Consider the following 27697-nt stretch of genomic DNA (forward strand, 5'->3'; position numbering starts at 1 on the left):
TATATATATTCATATATATGTACATTCTTATATAAAAAATTTTTTATCGGATATTGCTTTGATGTTAACATGATGTTTTCTTCTGCTTGAACTATAATTATTAATTATATGCGCATTAATGATAGACAATTCAAAATATATCTTACAACAGGAAACGTTTTGTCATCTGTTATAATATTTAATTATGACTAAATGAACGTCTTACTGTTTTTAAATAAAGGAGTGGGACATGTCTTATAAGTATATGTAAAGTGCCAATTTAAGTTATGCATTTATGGTATAGCGTGTTTGCATACCATGCACTGATACTGATCGCATCTATTACAAACGCAATATTGCATCTCTCTTCGCTCGAAATTATAAATTTTGTGAATCGTTCAATATTGTTGTACTACGGTAAGTACTTATACATTCGTTAAACACAATTTACTATTGTTACATAATTAAATCGGTATTTGCAAATACAAATATAATATTATTAGCTATATAATGGATGAGTTCTGTAAAACGCACAATGGGCATAATGTATAATTTTATGCTTATTTAACATTTGATAAACAACAAGAATAAATAATGATATGTCGTGCGCATCATGCATTTTACATAGCCAATAATATTAAATTTATAAATTACTATCTTAGAACACACGACGTAACCAGTAAGCAAGAAACATTAGATGAACTTTTTGAAATATTGATTTTATGTGAAATGTTCATCAACGTTTTCATATAATAATTTATAAAACTGTGATTATAATATTATCTAAATAATATGATATTTCTGATCTAAAGCTGCAACGGATATCTGGTCATATCCAGCCTCAATATGACCGACCGATTTTTTATAATCCACGCGGCCATTACAAGGTATCTATCATGTAATTTTTTCTCTAAAGCGGAAATGTAAAAAGTGATTTATATGTATTTTTATATATGTATGTACATATATATACACATACATACAAAAAAAAATTCACTTTTTACGTTTCCACCCTAAGGAAAAAGTTACATGATCGATATTATAGAGTTATTCGGAATGGATTCATTTGGATCCGATTGGAATTCATTCCGACTTGTTTCGTGATAGGTGCTCCTGACCGGATTGTTCAACTATCTGGCCGGATAGTGAAAAAATCGTTTTCCACAATTTAGATAGAAATAATTATACATATTTAAAATTAAAATTTAAAAAATATTTTTTTATATGTACATTTGACCAATCTATAAATTACATATTTTTTTATTAATGTTTAAATATTAATTAACATATATAATGTATGATAGTATAACTTAAACAATTAGATTTTATTTTTTCAATCTCTTTGTTAAGGTTGAAATAATTTCCGGATAAAATTCGATTATCCAGCTTATCCGATTTTGCCAGATAAAATTCAAAGGCAGTCAATAACTATAATACACTGATGTAAAATATCAGTTTTCTCTTCTGAATGCAGCCAATAACTACTTATATTATTAAATCCGATTAATAGTGATTACAAATGTGCAATGTAATCTTAGTCTACAGATTTCACAATATCTTATTGCAACATGTGTATAGAAATTTGCTGTCGTGTAACTCCGTTAAAAAAGTATAGATAATGATAGGAAGCAATATATCATTTTCAAAACAATATTATTTTCTATCGTAATTTATCACCAATAATTATTTTTAGTTTTTAAAATATATTTATTGTAACTCATCGTTTTATATTCCGAGAAAAACATCGTTTTCTATTGATTTCTTTTATTTTCAATTGAAAGCCGATTCAACCATTAAAATACGATAGAAATCTTACAGTAATTTGTTCTTTTTGATTTGATGAAATGTATCGAGAAGAAATAAATAAAAATCTAATTTATTCCTAATAAAAAAGCTCAAACTTTTCTGTCGTATAATTACATATCGTATAATTAAAAGAGAAACCTTCCAAGCAGAACAGATTATGATACTGTCAAAATGACATTAAATAAATCGCAATTGATTGCATAGCAACTTAATATTGACAATCATTAGAGCTTTTGATTGATATCAACATGACTTTTTGAATTTGAGTTATAATTATTATTAATTATTATATGCAAGGACAGATGATTTAAAATATGCAAGGACAGATGATTTAAAATATGCAAGGACAGATGATTTAAAATATGCAAGGACAGATGATTTATAGCGGGAGATGTTTCACGATTTATAAAGTCACGATTAAATGAACGTGTTATCGTTCCGGAATAGAAGGATGGGACAGATAAATACATAAACTAGTATCAATATTATTTTATTTTATAGTATCTGCTTACATACCGCTTATATCGCTGCATTACGGACTTTGCCATCACAAACGTGATATTGCATTTTATATCACTCGAGATTATAAGTTTCGCCATTTTGTGGATATCGTTCAATATCGTTGTACTACCGCAGTAAGTATTTATACATTTGTTAAACACAAACCGCATTGTTTTACGTAATTCGAAACAATAATCGATATGTGCCGTAATTTTACATATCTCTTTCTGTCTTCTTCTCAAAAAAACTTAATCTCTAAAAAAATTATATATATTTTTGCTAATTTATATTTGCAAATGCAAATATAATTCTAATTACTTAAATAATAATTACATTAGATTCTCGTAATATCACTGTCTTCGATTATATGACATAATGTAGCAATTTAATGTGATCGGATTTAATTTACTTATGGCTGCTTGATGAGCGGTGCACTACTGGATACATTTAGTCTGAAAAATCTTATCTATTTTAGATGTCTTTTACGGGAAAAGTTGTTCTAATAACAGGAGCCAGTTCAGGAATTGGAGCTGAAACAGCTATTCAACTGGCTCAGCTTGGTGCATCGTTATCGATAACAGGGCGTAATAAGCACAATTTAGACAAGGTAGCTGAACAATGTGGACAACCTAAACCGTTTATTATAACGGGAGATCTAGCCAATGAGAATGATGTGAAAAATATTATCGACTCGACAATCAAGCATTATGGCAAATTAGATGTTTTAGTCAATAACGCTGCAATTGTAGAATTCGGTAGTATAGAAACTCCAAGCTTAGAACAATACGACAAGTATGTAATAAGTTGATAGTATGTATAAACATATATGAATATTGATAAATTCTGTTTTATTTTGAAAGCATACTGATATAACAAAAACGTGTTTTTTATGTAAATGTGTTTACAGTACTTTCAATGTAAATGTTCGATCAGTATTTCAATTGACTACACTAGCAGTGCCACATTTAATCAAAACGAAAGGCAACATTGTAAATGTTTCAAGCGTCGCTGGATTACGACCACAGAAGAATAATCTGCCATACTGCATGAGTAAGGCGGCTCTGGATCAATTTACTCGTTGCGTTGCTTTAGAATTGGCATCACGACAGGTGCGTGTAAGGATAATGGCTGTTTTCTTTTTTCAACAGTAGCATTATAAATATTATTTGGAACTTTATATTATTATTTTTAATACGATATAGGTGCGTGTGAATTCCGTAAATCCTGGCGCTGTACCAACAAATATTCTTCGGAACACTGGACTGACCCAAGAACAGGTTAAAACCGTTTTCGAGCAGTTAAAAGAGGGGCATGCTTTAGGAAGAACCGGCGACACTTTGGAAATCGCAAAAACCATTGCATTCCTAGCAAGTGACGATGCTAGTTTTATAACAGGAGTGACAATGCCTGTAGATGGAGGTTGGCATATTATGTCTACTCAAGTCCATGCCGCGAGGCAGTAAAATGTACGTTCCAACGTAGAGAAAAATTTGGAGAAGCAAAATTTAAATAGATACAAGTAATTATTAGGGTGTCTCCATGAACACTAAAACATACGTTTTCCGGAAATATTTTCAAGAACTAAGATCAGAAAATGTAATTTGACATTCTAATAATTACACAATATATTATTATAAAAGAAAGTATGAAATATGTTTTATTCATATACCCATGATATCAAGATAAATACAAAAATAAAAGATAAAATTATTGAAATTAGTGAAATTTTTTTTTTATTTTTTGGTTGTTCGTTTATTGTAGTGAGTTCGTCAAACTTAAAAAATTAGCGAATTTGTATTTTAGAAATTTAGTGATCCTCTAATTGGGACGCGAAAGCAAATTCCAGTGTAGAGCATCTAAGACCGTAACGCCTTCAAGTCTTAGGTATAAAAATCCTTTTATATCATTTCTTTAAACTTCTAAACTATACATGATATACATATTTTTTTATGTATATATTAAGGACGTCATATATATATATGTATATATATATACAATGTTTCAGATAATAATTGTAGGATTTAAAAAGATCTATCCACCGATCTTATCAGTTTGACCTTGGGTGGCGTCACCAAGATCACATCTATTTTTTAAAATGGAAATCCCCCCATTTTTTGTTGCATATTCTTGTAGCTTATTTTGAAAATTCTTCAACATACTATGTCACCATATCTTTTCATTAAACATTTTTCGAGTTATGAGGCTTGAATATTACAGTACCACCGGCGTTATTATTACCCAAGGTATCCAACCGATGGTTAAAATCTTTTGAATGTTGTTCAGAATCATGATCTGGATATAAACATTTGTTAAGATCAAGGCCATTGGAGATTGTTCCTCTTATTTTAATTTTTACGTAAAAATGAAGTTTTAGTGCAAAACAGACAACGGGCTATATATATCAGTCATAAAGCTGTAGTATATATGGGATGTCCTAAAATTCGTAACTCAAAATACTATAGCAAGAAATTTTTCAAAAAATAAAATTTCCGAAAAAGAGTTGTTTGTATATTTTTATTTCAAGCATTAGTTTTAGAGATACAAAGGTTTAAATACGACCAATTACACAAACTACGTTTAAATAGTCACTTGTGAGTGATTATGCTGAATCACAATGCGTTCGCGAAATCGTTTTAAAGTCGCAAGAGTGATTGCAACAGACATCAATAGTAGATATTCTAATTGCCCGCCGCATGGATCTCGCATTAGTGAGCGCGCCAAAATATCCCTTTTTTAATTAATATTATTACACGCGCGACTCATGGACAGAAGATAACCATTCTAAACGTTGTCAATAATCACAATATAGCCATATTTAAACTCTTATTATTTAAAAAATTACTACTTAAAATAAAAATTTACAAATAATATTTTACTTAATTTTTTAGAACTTCCTTGCTACAGTATTTTGTGAAATTTAAGACAATCTATATATTAGCATTTCATAAGATACTTATTAAAACAATCTCAGGATAAGAATTGATTATGAATACCGGCTTATACAAGTTACGTAAAGTAGTTAATAACTACTAATGTTTTCGGATAGACAGACAAGCTAAGTATAGCATGCTGCATTAATTGCGCTCTATTTTTTAACTGTGCTTGAGTAATCATTATTAATTATATACAAGTGTATACGATTTAAAACGTATGTTACAACAGGAAATATTTTGCAATCTATTACAAAGTCATGATTAATTGAAACTGTTATCGTTCCGGAATAGAAGAGTGGGACGGATATAAATAAATAAACTAGTGTTGATATCGCATTATCATATAGTGTTTACTTATATATATACCGCTACGTTACGGATTTCGCTCTCATAAATGTAATATTGCGTTTCGTATCGCTCGATGAAATTATAAGTCTCGCCGTTTTGTGAACATCATTCAATATTGTTGTACTATCACAGTAAGTAATTATACATTTGATAAACATAAATCACTGTTGTTTTACATAATTCGAAAAGATAACCGGTTAAACTTAACCGGTTCTACATTTTTTCTTCTTTTCTTTTCACAAAACCTAATCCCTTTAAAAGGAACTATTTAATTGCAAATGCAAATATAGTCCCCCCCCCCCCATTAACTACACAATAATTACATTAGATTCGTCATATTATTGTCTTAAATTATGTGACGTTCGTTACGTGAGATTATCTTACGTTATGTAGCAATTTAATGTGATCGGATTTAATTTACGTATGATGAGAGGTGCGCTACTGGATACATCCAGTCTGAAAATTCTTATCTACTTTAGATGTCTTTTGCGGGAAAAGTTGTTCTGATAACAGGGGCCAGTTCAGGAATTGGAGCTGAAACAGCTATTCAACTGGCTCAGCTTGGTGCATCGTTATCGATAACAGGACGTAATAAACACAATTTAGAAAAGGTAGCCGAACAATGTGGACAACCTAAACCGTTTATTATAACGGGAGATCTAGCCAATGAGAATGATGTGAAAAATATTATCGATTCGACGATCAAGCATTATGGCAAATTAGATGTTTTAATTAATAACGCTGGAATTGTAGGATTCGGTAATATAGAAACTCCAAGCTTGGAACAGTACGACAAGTATGTAATAAGTTTCAAGGTCTTTACATATATTATCAACTTATCGTCTGTCTTATCGATAAATTCTCTGAGTTACACTCTGAGTTAGAAACTGGTGCACACGGTACAATAAGTTGATCAAGTAAAACAAATATACATTTAATTCACTTCAATTTATTGCACCGTGCATGTGGTGGATTAATTCCAGTTCAGAGAATTTATTGATAAATAATAAACGGTGTAATAAGTCATTCATATGTGTAAACACGTACGGATATTGAATAACCTGTATTTTATTTTGAAAATATATTAACTTTGTAAAAACATCTCTACTGAAAAAGATCACGTCACACAGTTGCATGATGAAATCATGTAATTAAAATTATGTAAATCACGTAACAAATTATTCCAAATCAATACGTGATTTTAAAATTACGTATTTTGAAAAGTTACATGATAAGATATATTCTTTTTTCTTCTATTTCTATCATTTAATTCTTTAAAATTCAATAATTATAAAATCACATAATGGATAAAATTATTTGTAAAATCATATGATTTTTCAAATTACATCATTTGAAAAATCACATACTGGTTTGGAACAATCCATTACGTGATTTACATATTTTAATTGCATGATTTCATCATGTAACGTTGTGACATGATTTTTTTTAGTAAAGTATTTTCAATGTAAATTTGTTTTCAGTATTATGAACGTAAATGTTCGCTCGGTATTCCAATTGACAGCACTGGCAGTACCACATTTAACCAAAACGAAAGGTAATATTGTAAATGTTTCAAGCGTAGCTGGATTACGACCCCTCAGGAATAGTTTGTCATATTGCATGAGTAAGGCGGCTCTGGATCAATTTACGCGTTGCGTTGCTTTAGAATTGGCATCACGACAGGTGCGTGTAAGCAAGATAATGGCTGTTTCCTTTTTTTAACAATAGGATTATAAATAATAATTAGAGCGTAATATTATTATTTTTAAAATATTGTATGATATAGGTGCGTGTGAATTCCGTAAATCCTGGCGCTGTAGAAACAAATATCCTTCTAAACACTGGACTGAGCCAAGAACAGATTAAAATCCGATACGAGCAGTTGAAAAGGATGCATGCTTTAGAAAGAAACGGCGACTCTTCGGAAATTGGAAAAACCATTGCATTTCTAGCAAGTGACGATGCTAGTTTTATGACAGGGGTGACATTGCTTGTAGATGGAGGTTTGCATATTGTGCCTCCCGGGGATGTTGCGATACACTAAAATGATACGCCATAACATAGGGCGCAAAATTTAAATAGACACCAATAATTTTTAGAGCGTCCATGTATACTAAACATATGTATTCTCGAAATATTGTCAAAAGCTGAGATCAGTAAATGTAATTTTACGTTGTAATAATTACAAAATATATATTATTACAAAACAAAAAATAAAATATTTTTATAAAATATAAAATATAAAGTATAAAATTATTAAAATTAGTAAAGTATTTCTTTTTTTTCGTTGTTTGTTCGTTGCGGTTGGTTCTTCAAGCGTGAAAAATTAGCGGATTTGTGTTTCAGAAACTTAGCAACCCTCTAATTGGGACATTGAAAGCAAATTCCAGTATAGGGCGTTTAAATGTAAAGCCTGCATTGTCTTCTAAAAATCTTCTTATATCATTTGTCTAAATTTCTAATCAATAATTATAAAAAAAATGTTTCATATAGAAGTTGTAAGGTTTAAAAAGATCTATATATCGGTCTTATCAGTTTAACCTTGAGGATCGCCAAGATCGTGTTACGTCTATTTTTTTAAGTGAAAACCCCTATTTTTTGCGTATTCTTGTAGTTTATTTTGAGAGCTTTTTAAAACATTAAATCAACATATTTTTTATTAAGGATATTTCGAGTTATGAAGCTTTAAAGTTACGGTACCACCGGCGTTAGCATTATCCAAGGTGTCCGACCGACGATTAACATCTTTTGAATGTTGTTCGAAATCATACTTGAATATTAAAATTTGTCAAGATCAAGGCCATTGGAGATTGTTCCTCTTATTTTTTTTCTCGTATTTTATGTAAAAATGAATTTTTAGTACAAAACAAACAACGGACTATAAATATCAGTCATAAAGCAGTGCACGGGATGTCCAAAAATTCATGACTCAAAATACTACAGCAAGAAATTTCTCGAAAATTAAGTTTCAGAGGAAAAGCTATTTATATATTTTCATTTTAAATGTTAGTTTTAGAAATCAAAGTTTTAAATTATGATCAATTACAAAGTACGTTTATATAGTCATGTATGTATGTATTATATACTGAGTCACAATACGTTCGCGAACTCAGTTTTAAAATCGCGAGATCGATTGCAAGAGCCAGTCAGAAGCATCAATAGTAATTATTTCTGATTGCCTGCCGCGACCGCTCTTGCAATTTTAAAACGAGTCGTGACCACATTATATGTGACCTTGCATTAGTGAGCGCGTTGAAATGCGCGCACATGAACCCCTTTTTCAATTAATATACTGCTATAATAGTATTATTATAATACTACCTATAACACATGCAATTCATGTACACATAGTTATTTAAACGTTATAACTTCAAAGGTCATATTTAAACTTTTATTATTTAAAAAGTTACTACTTAAAATAAAAATTTAGAAACAATTTTTTACTTAATTTTTTTAGAACTTTCTTGCTATAGTATTTTGCGCCACAAAATTTGTCACAACATACTCGTATATATTAGCGTTTTATAAGAGATATTACTTATTAATGCCCAATTTCTTCACCTCTAAATAACTTTATCCAAGAGATATCTCCCAGAATACAATGGAGATATCTCCTGGATGAGATTATCCGCAATTTATCTGGAAGTGAAGAAATTGAGCATAAGACGATCTCAAAATAAGAACCGATTATGAATACCGGCCTACACATGTTAATAATAACTATCTATGTTGCCGGATTGATGGACATGTTAAGAATAGCATGCTACATTAATTGCGCTCTATTATTGATAAAGTTAGTAGCATATATTAGCAATTAAGCATACAGTCCTGAAGTGCAGCAAGAATGTCATATAAACTCGCAAATTTAGAAACAGTGTGACCGTCAAATAGTTGTTAAGCTAAGTGAAGGTCGCTACACTTAAAGAGCGTAACTGAATTACACGATAGGGAAAGTCCGGGCAAAAAGCAAATGTGTTAAGATTTGGAAAGAAAAATGACAGTTAAAATTAAGATCATAAACCTTTTTTATTCTCATATTTCTATTAATGGAATCATCTTTAAAATAAAATAAAATTAAATTGAAAAACTTGAACATTTAACTTGAACATGTTTTAGTCAAAACGTAAAAAGTGGATGGGAAAAATTTTTCTATTTAAATTAAACTTTTCATTTTATAAGGTTGACTCATTAATTTTTGTGATAACACTTAAATTGAACAAGGTAATGCAATTTTGTGATAACGTTTTGTAGATTATTTTAAAAGAGAATTAAATAACCACTACTTTAGTTGGAAGAGAAAATGTCTTTGAATGAATTGTGATATAATAATTTCATTTAAGAGGAATTTAAATCATTTGGATTGGAATAGGAAGATCCTTCAATAAGTTATACGTATACTTAGGTTTCATTGTATAAAAGTTAAAGATAGTATTATTTGGATTAAGTAAATAAAGAAATGGGATTTGGCGCCAGTACTTGATATATCAAACCCTTTATAGGAATGATACATATCATTAAAGTCAATATTATTTATTTAATTTGGTATCCGAATTACATGGAATTTAACTTGGCGCCAATTGTTGATATCAAATCTTTTTTACGACCGATACATAAAATTTTGAGGAATTTAACTTGGCGCCAATTTTGTTGATATCAAATCTTTTATATGAATGATACATATCATTAGAGTTAAGTAATATATACTTACGTTTCCTTTTTCACTTCCATTTTGAAACCAATTTCTATTATTATAAATATATAATTATATAAATAGTATTAAATAGTATTGGTAACGAACAAATTCTCGGTCATTTTCTTTATTTACCAATTACCAATTTTCGCAATCGAAACATCATTGAAACATCATTTCGCGTCATCAAATGGAAAGCATCCAATATCATAATTGACGCTTGATATTCGCCAATTTTTATCACGTGACTTATTTTGATGATTTTGAACCCCGAAAATGAGTGTCGAGCGGGGGTGATCCCGATTGATCACGGCTCGATTGGACACCACCAATCACAGCAACCAGTGCTTAGGAGCTTCGTAGTCTCAAGCGCTGTGAGTGGCTCGCGTCCAATTGAGCCGTGTCCAACTGGATGCCACCCGTCGAGCGTCGGCATGAAAAGGCACCTTTATAAGCTGATGACAGCTAATAATGCATTACATGAGGAAAGTTAAATTGTTAGAAAATAAAAAAAGTTGGTACGTACTTATTATAGCATGTACTTAATAGTACATTATACGTACATTATTAGATTCTATACGTAGAGTAGAACTCTAATTATAGCAGTAATGAATTAAAATGGCGATCACGTGAGATTTAGACAATCAATCAAACCATATCCTTCAATGTCGCATCTCTGATTTCTAAGACTGTATTCAAACCATTCATTTAAACCAAACGTCAATTGGAATGTGCAGGCATCTAATCTATCTAAATGCTTCTACAGCCATCTAGTACCAGACGGTGCAGTCATACATTTTTTCGATTGATGATGACGTATTCCATGTTGAATGTTGAATTTCAATGAAAAATGACAGTTCGGAAATTTGCGTCGCAATATCTCCGCTTGTAGAATACGTAGAGAAAAAATAAAAACACGTATAATACAATCGGAGTGTAAACTATCGAGTAAGGTATATATTAACTCAATCGAGACAGCCGTTATTGAGATCTGATAATCTCGATCTCTACGGTTCGCGTAAAGTAGCCACGGCAGTGTCACTGCGCTTTGGCTTAGCGCCGAGACACTACCAGTATCTCCAAATATTCCGAAAGAAATGTCGTTTTCTATCGTTTTCTTTTAGTTTTTATTGAGTTTATTGAAAGCGGATTCAATATCATTAGAATACGATAGAATTCTTATATAGTAATTTATTTTTCTCTTTAATTTGATTAAATATATTAATAAGTATATATATATATATAACAAAAAAGAAAAAAAACTTTCCAAGCAAAACAAGTTATAATATAATGTTAAAATGACATTAAAATAAATCGCGATTGATCGAAAAATAACTTAATTTTGATAATCATTTTGGAGTTATTTTCACATTAATATGACTTTTTGTGGTGTTTGAACTATAATTAATTATTAATATTATTATTAATTATGTACAAGGGATAATTTAAAATGTTTACAGCAAAAAATAAAGTGTTATGACATGAACGAACTTTACACCGTTCTTTATTAGCTAGAAGAGTAGGGATTATATTAGTATATAAGCGTCAATTTAGTCATGTTATTTTATAACGTTGCTCATCATCAATGCGTTGGGAACACCCCGCTATTGCACCTCGCTATTACAAACGCGATATTGTATTTTGCGTTCGAGATTATTTGAGTTGTATCGTTTTGTAAATATCATTCAATATCGTTGTAAATACCACAGTAAGTATTTATATCTCTTTAAAATATAAATCACATTGTTTTACATAATTAGAAACAATAACCGTTGTGCCTCTTAACTTTAAATGTCTCTTCTTTTTTTCTCTCTTCCGAAAAACTTATTTTAAAAGAACTACATTTTTGCTGATTTATATTTGCAAATGCGAATATAAAATATCATTAGCTATATAATAATAACATACCTGGTAAACAATTTTTCATGCATGAATTTATATAAATATGTATAAACCTATAAACAAACATAAACACGCATCAATATTCATAATTATGTATGAAATATGTCCATGCACGTTCATACATCCTTCTTTCTTTTATAAAATTACTTTTTAGTGTAATAGAAATTATAATAATAATGTGAAAAAAAAATAATTAAAGGGATAATTTTCGCATTGTTTGTTTTAGAAAAAAACAAGTGTGGAAAAATGTAAAAAAATTGGTTATACATAATTATGCATAATTGTATATATAATTATACATAAATAATTTCTTTTACATTTCTTCAAACTTGATTTTTTTATAAAACAAATAGTGCGAGAATTATCTTTTCCATTATTTTTAATGTTTTCACATTACTATTATTATTTTTATTACACTAAAAAGTAATTTTACTAAAGAAAGAAAGATGTATAAACGTATGGATCTATTTTATATATAATTATGTATGTTTGAATATTTATACATGTTTATGTATGTTTATACATAATTATACACATTCATGTGTATGACAAATTTTTATATTAAATTTTTAATATTAATATCTTAGATTATATGACGTAATGTAGTAATTTAATGTGATTGATTGGTTTATGTAAGAATCTACAACATTCTACTGCTATAACTATAAATAGCCGCTTCATAAGCGGTGCGCTACTGAATACATCCAGTCTGAAACATGTTATTTATTTTAGATGTCTTTTGCGGGAAAAGTTGTTCTGATAACAGGGGCCAGTTCAGGAATTGGAGCTGAAACAGCTATTCAACTGGCTCAGCTTGGTGCATCTTTGTCGATAACAGGACGTAATAAACACAATTTAGAAAAAGTAGCCGAACAATGTGGGCAATCCAAACCGTTCATTGTAGTGGGAGATCTAGCTAATAAGAACGACGTGAAAAATATCATCGACTCGACAATCAAGCACTATGGAAAATTAGATGTTTTAATCAATAATGCTGGAACTTGGGAAGCCGGTGATATAGAAACCACAAGCTTGGAAAAATATGATAAGTATGTACTAATAAGTAACTTGTTTCTATGTATAAACATGTATAAATAGTGATAAATTATATTCTCTATTTTGAAAACACATTGATAACAAAACGTATTTTTAACGTAAATCTGTTTTCAGTATTATGAACGTAAACGTTCGCTCGGTATTCCAATTGACAGCACTAGCAGTGGCATATTTAATCAAAACGAAAGGCAACATTGTAAACGTTTCTAGCTTAGCTGGATTACGATCAGGAGCAGGTTTTCTGGCATATTACATGAGTAAGGCGGCTCTAGACCAATTTACGCGTTGCGTTGCTTTAGAATTGGCATCACGACAGGTGCGTGTAGGGATAATAATGACTGTTTCTTTTTTTTTTTCAATAATGGCATTTTTTAATATTTTTTTACCTCATATAATTTTAAATGTAAAAATATAGGTACGAGTGAATGCCGTAAATCCTGGCCTTATAGAAACAAACATCTTTCGAAACTCTGGAATGAACCAAGAACAGCTTAAAAAGTTTTTCGAGCAGTTTAAAAAGATACATGCTTTAGGAAGAAATGGTGATACTTCGGAAGTTGCAAAGGCCATTATATTTCTAGCAAGCGACGATGCTAGTTTTATGACAGGGGTGACATTGCCTGTAGATGGAGGTGCGCATGCTATGTCTCCTAGTACTCCTTTAACATAATCTGATTAAACGATACACAGGATTTGATAGTAACTAAGTAGTTATATAATAAGTTTAATGTTAAATAGAAATTTAAAAGTTAATAATATATATATTTAGCTTAAAATTTAATTAATTTTAAATAAATTATGTTTTAAGTTAATGTAGTTACTTTTAAATTTTATTCACTTTTTCTTTTTAAATTTTTTAATCCCTTTTAAAAGCTAATATTTTTTTCCTATAAAATCTTAAACATTAAAAGATTAGTTTCGAAAAGCTCAGTGATTGTATGATAGGTGCGACGCTCGTATAGTGCTAAAAAATGAACGTGGAAAGTTGACAAACTTAGAATGTTATTACGTCTATTCCATAGATATCTAGATTGCTGATACGCGAAAGAATGCGTCAACAAATCGCCATGTGAGAAAGTTCCGATATATGCGCAATAAAGAAGCGCGTTCTGCATACGGGCCACATATTATATGTATACATTGTACTAGACTGCTAATATCTATTACTACAATAATTTTATTCCTAATTGAAAACAGGAATGTTTTAAAAAAATTAATTACGTTATATATATGTATAAAATTAATCTAGAAGTTACCTGATTTACATAATTAAACTTAAGTGATCGGTTTAGTTCTAATATTCTTGAAAGAGACTTTTATAAAATATGTAAATAAAATATATATTTTTCTTTTTTTTTAGAAACTTATATTGAGAAATTATTTTAACAATTTGTTGTATTAATCCACGAAACGGTTTAGTGCGCATGCGTCGGAACTTTCTCACTTAACATGGCGCGAGATGACACGAATGTGTGGTGGGGGAAAGGACATCAGCAATCTAGATATCTCTATGGTCTATTCTTATTTTATATCTGAACGATAAAGAAAGAAAGACACAACCCAAGCAGAATAACAAGTCACGGTAACGTCATTTTAACGTTAAAATGCGATGTTAAAATGACGTTAAAATGAATTGTAAATATTTTGCTACAGTCATTTTGACATTTTAATATTATAATGACTTGTTGTTCTGCTAGGAAATATAGTCTTTACATTTGAGTGTCATTGTCTAGTACAGTGCTGAGAGTTGCACATTTCCTCCGATTTTCAACTTAGTTCCTGCTCCTTACTTCATCAACCCGCGCGCATTAATTAAAGTTAAAAAAAATATTAGCGTTTAGAAAAATAAAAAAATTTAACAAGAAGAAGTTAATAAAATCCCAGCATTGATCTATAGTAATTGGGACACTCCTTACACCTCATGACTTTCAGACTCGCATGATCCTCGAAGGTCATGTTATCCTTGTTTAACGTTCGGAAAATAACAAGAATGGAGTGATACTTATGGTAGCATTCGAGTGGGAATCTGAATGTAGCCCTAATGGTTTTTATAGTTATATTATTGAAAGTTCACTGAATATAACCGACTCAATATTGTATTTGATTTTCTAGGACTTTAATATATTGTACAATTATATGTTGTATTTACATTGATGTAAATAGGTACGTACAATATAATTGCATATATTCTATTCTACGCGACGTTAAGAAAAAACAAACGATATATTACAAAAGAAACGATCTTAAAATTTTTAATAAATTGTTATCATGATAATAAATACGATACAAAATACGCTTCTGTACGAAGAAACATCATTAAAATATACATTTACTATTTAATATTTTTGCTGAATATATTATTCTGTTCGCGTTAAACATACGTCTTTGAAAGAGGCTGCATAACATACTTAATAATTATTAAAATGCACTTTTTAATGCATGATGTAAGAAGATAAGATTGTCGACTATCTTATTTTCTTACATTATATTGCAGTGCCTTACATAATAGGCTAATATTGCAAAAAAAATGTCGCTATCTATTAATCATTATTATATCACGTTATCAGTACAATCGGTACTATCGACGGTACTGGCGATGCATCGGCAATTCTCTTCATAGCGCTTGTTAAAAAAACGAGAAAAAGATAATTGATGCGTCATCCTCGCAAGGCAGATATAACAAGATATAATCACGCATCTCATGATAACACGCATCGCGAACTCAGCCAGCTCAACGCAAGATGAAGAAACGAATCGTATTATTCGGCGGCACTGGGAACACCGGTCTCTGTTCTCTCAGAACCGCCGTGGAAAATGGTAACTCTGCTGTTTATCTGCGCTATTATTGTATTACGTATTTTTTCCAACCAACAATGTGCCGCGTGCTCTTCGCAGTTGCACCACGTTACACCTTTCGCACTTGAAACGGGGCGAATATATATAATTAAACGTTAGACAGAAAAGAAGGAAGAATGAAAAGTACAAAAAGTTCAGCTACAAAGATCGAACCTATACATATTACATGTTGTAGTTATTGCCAAAAAGTTTCTCGTTCTGTCACTCGAGATCACAATTTAAAGAGATCAGTAATCATAAATAATTTAGAATATATAATTATGAGTGTTATATAGATTTATTTTATAGATCTACTTTTTATAATTAAAAATCAGAGTCCATAAAATGATATAATTAATATTTCCTCCTATATCAAAATGTACTTAATTGTGACATATAATTATTGTGTGTATGATTTTGTAATTTTGTGTGCATGATAAATTAATTCTTTATCTGTAATATCCACAAATCAAGCATTATATATATAGATATTTTCTCGATTATTTCTATTATTCAGGTCTGGAGGTGAGAGCTTTTGTAAGAGACAAGGACAAGGTTCCTGAGGATCTTAGAAATAAAGTTGAACTAATTGTTGGAGATGTTATTAATGCAAAGGAAGTTGCAAATGCGGTAGCTGATAGAGATGCTGTTGTGGTAACACTTGGCACCAGGACAGACTTAAGTAAGCAACACATATATATTTTCTAATAGATATATATAATATGTATTCTTTTTCGTTGTTTTATAATATGTTCTACTTATTCATTTTATGCTACTTAAGGTCCTACTACTGTAATGTCTCAAGGCATGAAGAATATAATAGAAGCCATGAAAGCACATAATGTTAAATTGGTGTCTGTATGCCTATCAGGTAATATTGTAATATTGTAAAAACTAAAGATATTAAATACTTGCCAAAACTATCAATTATTATAAGGCTTATTTTTTATTGCACTAGACTGCACTAAAACTTTCTATCTCGCTTTTGCCATACTTTAAATATGTCTATCTCATTTAAAATACGAATGTACACTTCAATCACAGACCTAATATAGAAATATATTATTGTGTATAATTTTGCTAATGAAGAAAATATCCTTTTGACACTTCTGGCACATTTGGAACTTCTTGCTATTTGGGACTTCTCTAAATATTCAACTTTATTGTATATGCAATACTCTTTTTTAATGTTCATTGCCTGAACTTTCAGCATTTTTATTCCTTAAACTTGAAGCAGTGCCTGCTATATTTAGAGGTGTAACTGAAGATCATCAGCGCATGTTCGACCTGATCAAATCGAGCGGTTTAAAATGGGTGGCGATATTGCCACCGCACATTGCAGGTATGCCTACATAATGAGAGATGAAGCATGCAATAATCTTGAGAAATCTCACTTGAGATTGTTTTTCTCTTCAGAGACACCAAAATCCAAGTACACTGTCACATTCGATTCTTCACCTGGACGAGTAATCTCCAAATATGACCTGGGTGCGTTTCTTGTCGAATGTCTTGAGAATCCTGATTATTATCAAAAGATTTGTGGCATTGCGACCGTGTCATAATGCGAGAAATGGTAGGGAAAAATAATAAGATGCATGTATTTTTTTCTAGTGAAAAAATAAATATATATATTTATGTAAATCGTTATCACGTTTGATAAGTTATGCAGTTGGCTCGAATTGTACGTGTTGGATGGAAAAAGATCGAGCGTACTAAACGCATCGTGTTGTGTCGCTAGAATACAACGAATAAAGAAGATATATTTACAATAGAGGCGTAATCTGAGCGAGAGAGGAATCGTGCTAAAAAAACGATGAATTTACTTGTCGATCCTTCATATATAAATTAGAATTACAAATGTAAAGTTAGAAAAATAAGTCTACGGCACCCTACTTTGCAGCTTATAATAAGAACAGAAGCTTTATTCTCGAAAAATATCGCATACGATAATACTATAGTATACGTTTTATATATTATAGATTTTCGTATATAGATTCAAAAATGTAGGCCTAAAATTTAAAGTATCTAATACTTCGTTCGCGTTGCTTCATCGAGCTGAAAAGACAAATGCATGTTTATTCGCGAATGATTTCAAATGAATGATTTCATGTTTTAAAAAATTATTTACATGATATATTTACACGACTAATGAATATGATTTCCTAAATAGAAGAGTTCAAGTTCTTCGTTAAGTTGCAATGTGCTAAATTGTCTATTCTCTCATTTTGTTCTATTTAAATCAAATTGAGTTAGTTTTTCTTTAAGTATCTAATTTTAATTGTGAAAGCTCTCGTTTTCAGTGCGAGTGGAGCATACTCTGAAATTTTAATATAATACCAGTATCATAATTTCTTGACCATGTGTGTTTTTTGAGACAGCATTCGCATGTCGAAAAACTTTGACAATTGAAATGCCGGCATCGGGGGTGGCGGAGGCGGCGGTGGCAATTGTCCGGCGGACTGATCACCATTTCGCTCCTTGAATCTGGTCCTACCGAGAGGTGGACTGGCAGTTATGATGTCATTAATGCCATATGCTTTAAATGGATCGCACACCTTATATCCGTTCTTATAGTAAAACACCTCCTGACCATCCGTCTTTAGATAGATGTTCTTCAGGCCTCTTTTTGCGACATACTCCTCCACGCCACGCAACAATCTAGACCCTAATCCTTTAGATCTACATCGATAATCGATTACAACTGAAATATTGCAGATATGTAGTATTATTATGATTTATCTTTTCTGACTTATTAACATATGCTTTAAATTATTCTACTTGTTAATTCTATTGATATATGTGCATTAAAACAAATTACTATCGGTTCTGCTTACCAGACTCTATGAAACAGCTAACTTTCGATCTAGTCACCAGAGATATTTTGCAGTGCCCGAGAACCTTGTTCTCGCCATTAATTAGAACTAGACACGTAGGAAAATCGTCACAAGACACACTTAAAGATTTCATTCTGCAATATAACGATATGAAAATCAATTGTATCAATGTATCTTCACTATTTTCCTAGGTAATCTTTGAAACCAAGGAGAAAAATAACACACCGTGCAGTTTCACTTCGAGGCCATTCAGAATTAAGCAACTTACAACAGTCTTTAATCAAGTCAGGCCGATGGTGAAGAGGTATCACTACGTACTTAACGTCACTTTCCGTCATATCTTGCCTGCAAAATTGGATATTATTAGATACTTCAAAGTCGGATCAATTAGATTGTTGAATTTGTAAAAAATATTGAAAAGTATATTTAAATATATATTGCTAATTATATATATATATATATATATATATATATACATACACAACTATATATTTCTAATGGTAATAGTATATATTACAATTACTGGTGTAATAATGTATACTTTAAGTATTACTATCTTTTCATGTATATAATTATCCTAAATCTTTTTACATTCAAGTGTAACTTATTCAAATTTTATTTTATTTAATTATCGGTATGATCATATGTTTTCTACTTCTAGTTTTCTATTATTATATAGAAATATTAATATCTCTTTTTTTTTTACATTAAATTAATTGCTGTTGTGTGCAAAATCTCATAAATTTTAATCCAGTATTAAACTTTAATCTATATATTATATTTACTACTTGATTCTCTTCAATCACATTTCGTGTTTAAGAGACACACATATACCCACCTGTCATATCTAAAAATACACTAATACGAAAATGAACTACACGAGTTTGCGATGCAGCAATGAAATGACAGCTGATTCTACAAACATAGTGCATATCTCTTCCTTTTTTTTTAATCTAGCTGTATCTAAATCTAATATATATATGTCCTGTCTCATATATCTATAAATATATCTCGGATATGGATGCAGCTACAAATACACGTGCAGTATGTAAGATTACAGTTGCGAGTATTACAGATCGCCGTAGTGGAAAGAAAGTCTATCAAACAATCACGTTGCATCCTGCTCTACTGTTTGCTCTGACAGGTGACTACAAATCGGAGCACAAATCGACGAACGGAAAGAAGGAAGCAGGGCGGCGAAGAGTTCTTACCGTGTTTCTCAACGGAGATCAAGACCGAGAACTCGTTTCCGCGCGCTCGGACGCGAAGCTCGCCGGTGACGATCGACGCAGAGTCTCATCTTAAGTTTTTCGCTCTCGGAACGATATTTCGGGATTATATCCCCACCGCGTTATGCCGCATAACGCGGTGGCGTCCATAACGAGGCGCGCCGCCGTGCCTCTCCGTTTTCGTTTTCTTAAGTTTCCTTACATTTTGCCACATTTCGCTTTTCCTGCTGGACCAGCGCACGTTTCGTAGCCGTCTAAGTGTTTTGGCATTTAAAAAGAACACTGGAAGATCGCAAATACTAAATAATTCTTGACATATGCACTAAACTTTGGATCTCTGCTCTTACAATTAGCGACTTCTTTTAAATGGATTGTTTTAGAACTGTATTGTCTCACATGATATTTTCTGTCCACAACACACAGTATTCGTGATTAATTCATTGTATTACAGAAGGAAGGAATGTGAATTATAGCTGCTCCGAGGATACTTTTCATTTACTCCAGAAATAGAAGAAAATTTTTTAACAAAATATGTACTGTTTCATCAAAAAGATAAAATTGGATAAAACACTTCCTGATTAATTCCGTAATAAGTCGGAGATACAAAAGTTCTATTTGTTAATATTAAATATATATTCTGCAACGTTCTGGATATATATAATAGAAAATAATCGGTGGGACAAAATGCCAAATTTAAGAGTTCTCAATTGAGAAGTTCCACCCACGCGACGACCTACGAGAGATCGTGAGAGACTTGGAGAAACTTGCCCGTGACCGAGTCTATTATTGTTCGCTCCGACGAGAAAAAAAAAGGAAGATGACCCTTTTCTTTTGGTTCCGTCCCACATTTCCTCCCGTAACCTCTATTCTATTTACGGATCCGTGATCCGCATTCTCGTGCACGTGATGCACCGCACGTGACAGTAGGCCTGTTCTTTTTGGCAGTTCACTGGTGCAAAGGTTCGTCTTTCTTCCTTTTCTCTCCAGCAGGAAAGTAAAGAAAGAAAGATGAACTGGTGCAAAAGTTCAGCCAAAAAGAACAGGTCTAGTATTGCACGCTCGGTCTGACAGGAAACTGTATTACTGACGTGATCGTATTATAGAACTATATAGCCTTGTGCATCATGGCTCTGTCAGTGATGCGATTTCCGAATTCCGACATTTCCGACCCGCTTGCAGCTCTCGATGGTAGTGTCATCGGTCGGCGATAAATTACGTTATCTAGGCTCACCTTATTTCAAGCGCGCACGCGCGCTTTGAGTGTTACCGATTCAGCGTCGATAAGTCAAGCCACTACTATGACCCAGCAAATTAAAGCTCCGCACTGTACACGAGCTTGCGCTTGTGTGAGTGCTACCGGTTGCGCCAGGCCGCCAACCGATGACGCCACCATCGAGGGCTGCAAGCGGGTCGGAAATCGTATCACTGGGCTCCGTCCATGATTGGCTCTGTCTGTCCTCTGACGGCTCTGACAGCAGATTTGACGTGTCGCATAACGGAGTACGGAGTGTCGAATGGAGAATAATGAATATTTGCTCGAAACACTCAAGTTAATAATTGCTGCAGTATAATTCAGTAGATCGTACATCTGGCCGTCCACTATTGTTTATTCGTGATTATTTCACTACAAATGCAGCAACGTATTCCACAATCTGTTAAGTAAATAATAACAAAGTAAAATATGAGAAGCGGTACCCAAGACACCGCTTGCAAATTGAAAAATGCGACGACCTCGAAAATGAACGAAAAGGAAGAGAGTGGGACGTATGTATAATTATAATTTTATCAAAATTATGTGGTTATCTCGGTTGTATATACTTTTTAATGCATTTCATATGTCACGATTCTGTTGTTTTTCGACGAATTATTTTTTTCTTATTACAGTATATAAAAATTATTAAAATGTTAGAGATACCAGGTTTTTTTTCATCTTATCCTCGACAAAAGTATTCCTAAAAAAATTTTGTTTTATATTTTTGTTCTTTTTTCTATAAAGAATTCTTTACTAGTAATAATTATACAGGATGTAATAATTATTGCAAAAAAATGAAAATATTATTTTTTAATATGATAAATTAGCATGAAATAAGTAAGATATTGCAACACAATTGCAAGTTGGTTTTATGTTTATAGGGACTGGTGGCTCCTGTTTGGAGGTATAATTGTACTTACCTTAATCACTAGATTTTATAAAGTTACAGAACCTCAGCATGTATGGTAAGAGCAATCAAAGATTTTATTTAAAAAATATCTCTTATTTAAACTTTTTTTTTTAAAGAAAGTTCTTAGAAACTTCTATCTTTCAGTTGGGACGAAACACATTTTGGCAAAATGGGGAGCTGGTATATAAATAGGACGTTTTTCTTTGACGTGCATCCACCTTTAGGAAAAGTAGGTTTTCCAAAGAAAATTCTATCCGTACATTTTCTAGGTAAAAAATTCAACTATTACATAAGACTAAAAATATTTTATATTCTATTTTGAGATGCTCATTGCTTTGTCGGGATACATGACGGGCTATGATGGGACATTTGCTTTTGAAAAACCAGGAGATAAATTTGAAAATATCAATTACATTGGCATGAGAATTGTAAGTTGAGCAAGTTTTTTTCACTTAAAATAAAACAAGATATATCAAAGGATTGAGAAAACTTATTGAAAGCATTAAAGCTGCAAAGATTTAATTAGAAACATTTCTGTCTTAGTTCTGTACAATTCTGGGTGCATCCACTGTTCCTCTATCATATCTTATTGTATGGGATCTTACCAAGTCAATTCGCGCATCTGCACTTGCTGCCTTTTTCATCTTATGTGGTAAATTATAACGTTCTTACGATATAGATAATCTTGAATTTTGTCAAATTAACAAAATGATTCATTTTTCTTTGCAGACGTAGGATTGTTGACGTTGAATCAGTATATTCTGCTGGATCCCATATTGTTATGTTTTATGATGTGTGCGACATGGGGCATGGCGCGTGTAGCATCATTCCGAGATCGACCGTTTACAAGATCCTGGTGGTTGTGGTTATCATTCACCGGAGCTTCACTTACGTGCACAATCAGCGTAAAATTCGTCGGACTCTTTGTCGTTCTGCTTGTGGGTCTTTATACCGTATACGAGCTTTGGCGAGAATTAGGTGATCTGTCTAAGCCTATTGTAAGTCACTTCACGAGAATTCAGTACCAAGATTTTTACTCTTACAGAAATATAGCTTAATACTAGCCAATTTAGTACTGACAAATAGTACTGAATTACTTATTTTGAATATTAAAAACACTATTGCTCAGTGCTTCTAATACTCAAAATAAATAATTAATTATTATATCTTCTAGTATTAAACTTGTGTAATGTCGTAAATAGTGCGAGCTTTGCATTTTAATTGACATGATTAATGAGCTAGTTAATAAGTTTACTTTTAATTTAATAATTAGTATGAGATTGAGAGAATGGACAATTAAGTTTCCAAAGAACAATTTTGATTTTGCTTTTTACAGTCTTATGTGGGGAAACATTTGTTAGCAAGATGCTTTTGCCTCATCCTATTACCGGTTTTACTTTACATGCTATTTTTTTATATTCATCTTTCCGTTTTAAATAAAAGGTAAGAATGATTGCATCAATTTACAAAGCATAGTCTGTTACTATTAATGTCAAATATTTTTATAAACTTTATGTTAATTTTTCCTTATTTCTCAGAATGTCCTGTATAATCTAAGTTATACAATTATGTGTCTAAACTAATGTTTAATTTACAAATAGACAATTGTTTTGCTTAGTGGAAGTGGCGATGGTTTCTACAGTTCCGAATTTCAGTCATTATTACGTGGAAATTCGCTGTATAACGCGACGATGCCACGACAGTTAGCGTATGGTGCTACTATTACGTTAAAAAATCATCGCACAGGCGGTGGTTACTTGCATTCTCATTGGCATTTATATCCTGAAGGAGTCGGCGCTAGACAGCAACAGGTTGTTATATGTATATGAGTACTTACATTTAGTACAAGATAGCATAAAAAAAGAGTAAAATATAAACAAAATGAATTTATATAGAAGATATAGGTTTATCAATTTGTCAGGTATTGAAATAAATGATGTATATCTTATTTTATCCGGAAAAGACTGGAAAACGCATATGATAGAATAATGATTTGAGTGGGTGACGTTAAGTGAAATTAAGTTCCTAGTATTTGACGTACGTATCTGATTACAGATCACGACCTATTCTCACAAAGACGATAACAATCTATGGCTAGTGAAGAAATTCGACACGGATGTGATACCGCCAGAACCAGAATTAGTTAAACATGGCGACCTCGTGCGTCTGGAGCATATTACGACGAGACGGAATTTACATTCGCACAAGGAGATTGCACCGATATCAAAAAAACATTATCAAGTTACCGGATACGGAGAAGTAAGGTGATTCCAACGTGATTGTGGCATTGCTTTCGATTTTATAAAGCGTATTTCCTATTTGCCTCACAGAATGGTACGGGCGATGCTAATGACGTTTGGAAAATATTGATAACGAACGGAAGAGACGGCGACGTGGTTGAGACAGTGACAAGTAAATTAAAGTTCGTACATTATCTTCATCATTGCGTGTTAACATGTAGCGGCAAAACATTACCGAAATGGTTGGTAGCGATAAAAATTACATTAAATTAATCTTTCGCGTAGAACAAAATTTTCTATTGTGCGATCAACTTTTAATTTATCTAGGGGGTACAGCCAGCAAGAGGTTTCCTGTAATCCTAACATGAGAGATAAAAATGGATTATGGAACATCGAGGACAATCAATACGCCAAATGTAAGCGAGTGACACAAGCCATTAAATTTATCATTAATAATTAAAGCGATGTATGTAACACTGTTTTTTATTAGTACCAAATGTCAGTTTCCGCGTGTATGCGCCAGGATTCCTTGATAGATTTCTGGAGTCGCATGCCGTGATGTTGCAAGGCAATTCGGATTTAAAAGTGAAGGAAGGAGAGGTGTCCTCACGACCATGGCAGTGGCCTATAAATTATAGAGTAAATTAATTTATATACTATTATTTGCTAATCTCATCAACAATATCGTCGTTTTGAAGAGGCAAATCCTGAAAAAAAACCCCTATCTTTCTTTGTAGGGACAATTCTTTTCCGGGAACAATCAAAGGATATATCTACTCGGCAATCCTATTATTTGGTGGGGGAACATAGTCTTTCTCGTAATATTTATAGTTTTTTACGTCCACGCTTCTGTGCGCGAGCAACGGGGCTGTATCGACGATGCTATCATGCTCAAACAGCGGAGCAAAATAACACATGCCGGCAAGTGGCTTTTCCTTGGGTGGATCTTGCATTATGCACCTTTTTGGGCGATGACCAGGGTACTGTACTTTCACCATTACTTCCCAGCGTTACTGTACAGCTCCATGCTGACCGGGATTACATTGAATCACGTCATTGAGAGCTTCCTGCTGCTGTTACCCGGCAAAGTGGGAAATACGTTTTATCATGTCATATTAGGAATTGTAATCTCCGGTACTGTTTACAGGTAAAAGTTGCCTTTCATTCAATTCTAATCTCACAATGAAATAATTTGTAATACATATTTTAAAAAATTAGAGCTCTTTCGGATTTTTATTAAAAAATGATATCGAGAGATTAAGAGTTGATCAAATTTTATATTTTTAATTTTATATAATTTTTTTTTTATAGCTTTTATCTGTTTTCGCCATTGGCTTATGGGATGGACGGTCCGTCTGCCATGGATCCCGATAGCTCGATGCATTCTTTAAGGTGGATGGAATCTTGGGAATTTTAAAATCTGACTTAATCAACGTAACGCAAAGTATTTTATACATATACTTGTTTCACTGTGCAATTAATGACAAAGTATATTTTATACTATTTTATACTGTATGTGTATACACAACTAACATTGTGTGTATATAAGAATATTAACTTAAATCGTTGACAATGACTGAGATATTGGAAATGCTCATCTTATTTATATTTTTTATATTTTCTACAAATTATATGTAGTTTTTACTGTTTTATATTTTTTACAATCCGTTCGTACAATATTAAAGTAGTTTGATAGTAAAACGATGTTGAGTATTTCATGCCATAGCCATTCCATCGAAAATGGGTTTCTTTGCAATTTCTTCCAAGAATATATTTGCGAAGAACAATACGATATATCCCTCTAAGATAAAACGATGCTCTATGTATTTGTTTTTTGATATTACAACCGGGTACATTGTCCTGTGATGTTTTGTATGTCCCAGCATGCTCTTAGCGATAACATCACTCTACCGCAATATATCATCCATTTATATCGTAATATATTGCAACGATAATATAACTCTGTATACAGAACGTGTATATAGGCACATTTGCTGCGAGATAAGCTTCCACCATGCCCACTTTCGGTCACATATTGGTCATTGTTTGCCATGAATATACTACATGCACTATCTGAGATAGCGCATGTAAGAGATAGCCTATAGTTGGAGATAGCGCATGTAAGAGATAGCCAACTGTCTCTGTAAAACTCCGTTTTAATATCTAGTTATGTCAATGTAGATTAACTTTAATTTTGGTTTACTTATTTTTTATTTTTTTCTACTTCTTAGAAGAAAATAATTAATTAATTAAATCGAAATTATTATAAATCTACATTGATAGAGAAATGGACATAAGACGATCATTGTGATTCTCTAAAATCTAGCCGGATGTCAGTCGTTAAATGATCACATAAAATTATAGAATTATCATGCGGGTCAATAGAAGTGACCATATACACATTGAAATGACACATCACATCGGAGAGAACGCGTATGTGCGTATACACTTATACATTTTTATCGATGACGAAAGCGCGTGGGTAGCTGACAGGCAATGCTGTGTTTTTTACTTCAGTAAAGTGTAAGCTTTCACTGAAGAAAAATAGCTTCAAGATCAAGAGAATTTCCACGGATGATGAAAAGTTCGAGTATTGGAACGAGTATAATTCGAAAGCTTAGTGTTAGAAAAAAATCCACAAAAGTTCGTCATAAGCTTGAAAACTTCGTGATGAGTAGCTTCGAACTCGAAGGCTTCTCCTTCGAAGATTCTTCCTGTGCAGGACTATATTCAGAAACCTCACCCGGGAACACTCAGGTATCACTTTATTTTTGTTTAACATTCGACGAACAATTAGAATAAAATAATGTATAATACTTTGAATTGTTGACTTCCCAGGTTTGAGCTTGTTGGCCGCGCGCATCAAAAGGCTTGTTTCGTCAAATTTAAAGGCTTCGCGCTTAAAAGCTGTACCGCACGAGCTTATTGCGCGCGCGCGAGCTTTTGCTACCACTATTAAAGAGTGAACGCAGGCGTACCGCATCGCCCTTTGCGGTATCGCCGCCGTCACCGCCTCCACCACCTCCGATGACGACGATACCGAGGGACAGGGCGAGACGCGGTCTCGGATACTCGGTCAGTGCGCGCTTCCCCGCGCCGGCGGCCCGTCGCAAGACAGTCGTCCGGACGTGGTCGGTGTCCAGCGTCGCGGTGGATCAGCGGATGCTGCAATCAGCGGCGCG

The 27697-nt window shown here is 32.4% G+C and overlaps 5 protein-coding genes across 9 annotated transcripts; 4 read left to right on the plus strand and 1 right to left on the minus strand.

Moving 5' to 3' along the window:
• Positions 1-2330: 2330 nt before the first annotated feature.
• Positions 2331-7769, plus strand: LOC108757717 (3-oxoacyl-[acyl-carrier-protein] reductase FabG-like). The gene is given in 7 exon segments (XM_018502232.1): positions 2331-2420; positions 2762-3078; positions 3194-3383; positions 3385-3399; positions 6047-6363; positions 7049-7250; positions 7354-7769. Coding segments are annotated over 6 exon segments (1299 nt in total). The 5' UTR covers positions 2331-2420; the 3' UTR covers positions 7612-7769.
• Positions 7770-11843: 4074 nt separating this feature from the next.
• LOC108757711 (3-oxoacyl-[acyl-carrier-protein] reductase FabG-like) lies at positions 11844-13901 on the plus strand. The gene is made up of 4 exons (XM_018502223.1): positions 11844-11965; positions 12892-13208; positions 13330-13531; positions 13631-13901. The coding sequence occupies exons 2-4, from the start codon at positions 12892-12894 to the stop codon at positions 13883-13885; spliced, it is 774 nt and encodes a 257-aa protein (XP_018357725.1). The 5' UTR covers positions 11844-11965; the 3' UTR covers positions 13886-13901.
• Positions 13902-15730: 1829 nt separating this feature from the next.
• LOC108757714 (flavin reductase (NADPH)) lies at positions 15731-17689 on the plus strand. Its single transcript, XM_018502229.1, has 5 exons — positions 15731-16032; positions 16568-16732; positions 16832-16921; positions 17261-17392; positions 17467-17689. The coding sequence occupies exons 1-5, from the start codon at positions 15957-15959 to the stop codon at positions 17610-17612; spliced, it is 609 nt and encodes a 202-aa protein (XP_018357731.1). The 5' UTR covers positions 15731-15956; the 3' UTR covers positions 17613-17689.
• A 346-nt stretch (positions 17690-18035) lies between these two features.
• Naa80 (N-alpha-acetyltransferase 80) lies at positions 18036-21041 on the minus strand. Of its 5 annotated transcripts, none has more exons than XR_001939915.1 (5): positions 20316-21041; positions 19110-19229; positions 18885-19018; positions 18192-18751; positions 18036-18105 (listed from the first exon to the last, which is right to left on the minus strand). XR_001939915.1 is itself a non-coding variant. In XM_018502226.1 (5 exons), exons 3-5 carry the CDS (start codon positions 19220-19222, stop codon positions 18393-18395), a joined length of 606 nt encoding a protein of 201 aa, XP_018357728.1. In that variant the 5' UTR covers positions 19223-19229; positions 20096-20337; positions 20510-20556; the 3' UTR covers positions 18040-18392. The 5 variants fall into 5 exon arrangements, 4 of the variants coding, with proteins under 4 accessions (XP_018357726.1, XP_018357729.1, XP_018357728.1 ...); XM_018502226.1 differs by having other exon boundaries at positions 18040-18751; positions 20096-20337; positions 20510-20556; XM_018502224.1 differs by having other exon boundaries at positions 18037-18751.
• Positions 21042-21570: 529 nt separating this feature from the next.
• Positions 21571-25998, plus strand: twisted (Protein O-mannosyl-transferase 2). Its single transcript, XM_018502218.1, has 14 exons — positions 21571-21877; positions 22247-22330; positions 22420-22504; positions 22599-22703; positions 22819-22927; positions 23005-23273; positions 23612-23718; positions 23894-24086; positions 24331-24534; positions 24606-24757; positions 24843-24931; positions 25006-25154; positions 25253-25662; positions 25827-25998. The coding sequence occupies exons 1-14, from the start codon at positions 21795-21797 to the stop codon at positions 25930-25932; spliced, it is 2145 nt and encodes a 714-aa protein (XP_018357720.1). The 5' UTR covers positions 21571-21794; the 3' UTR covers positions 25933-25998.
• Positions 25999-27697: the final 1699 nt, after the last annotated feature.

The sequence above is a fragment of the Trachymyrmex cornetzi genome, unplaced genomic scaffold (genome assembly GCF_001594075.2).
Source record: "Trachymyrmex cornetzi isolate Tcor2-1 unplaced genomic scaffold, Tcor1.1 scaffold147, whole genome shotgun sequence".
Lineage (NCBI taxonomy): Eukaryota > Metazoa > Arthropoda > Insecta > Hymenoptera > Formicidae > Trachymyrmex > Trachymyrmex cornetzi.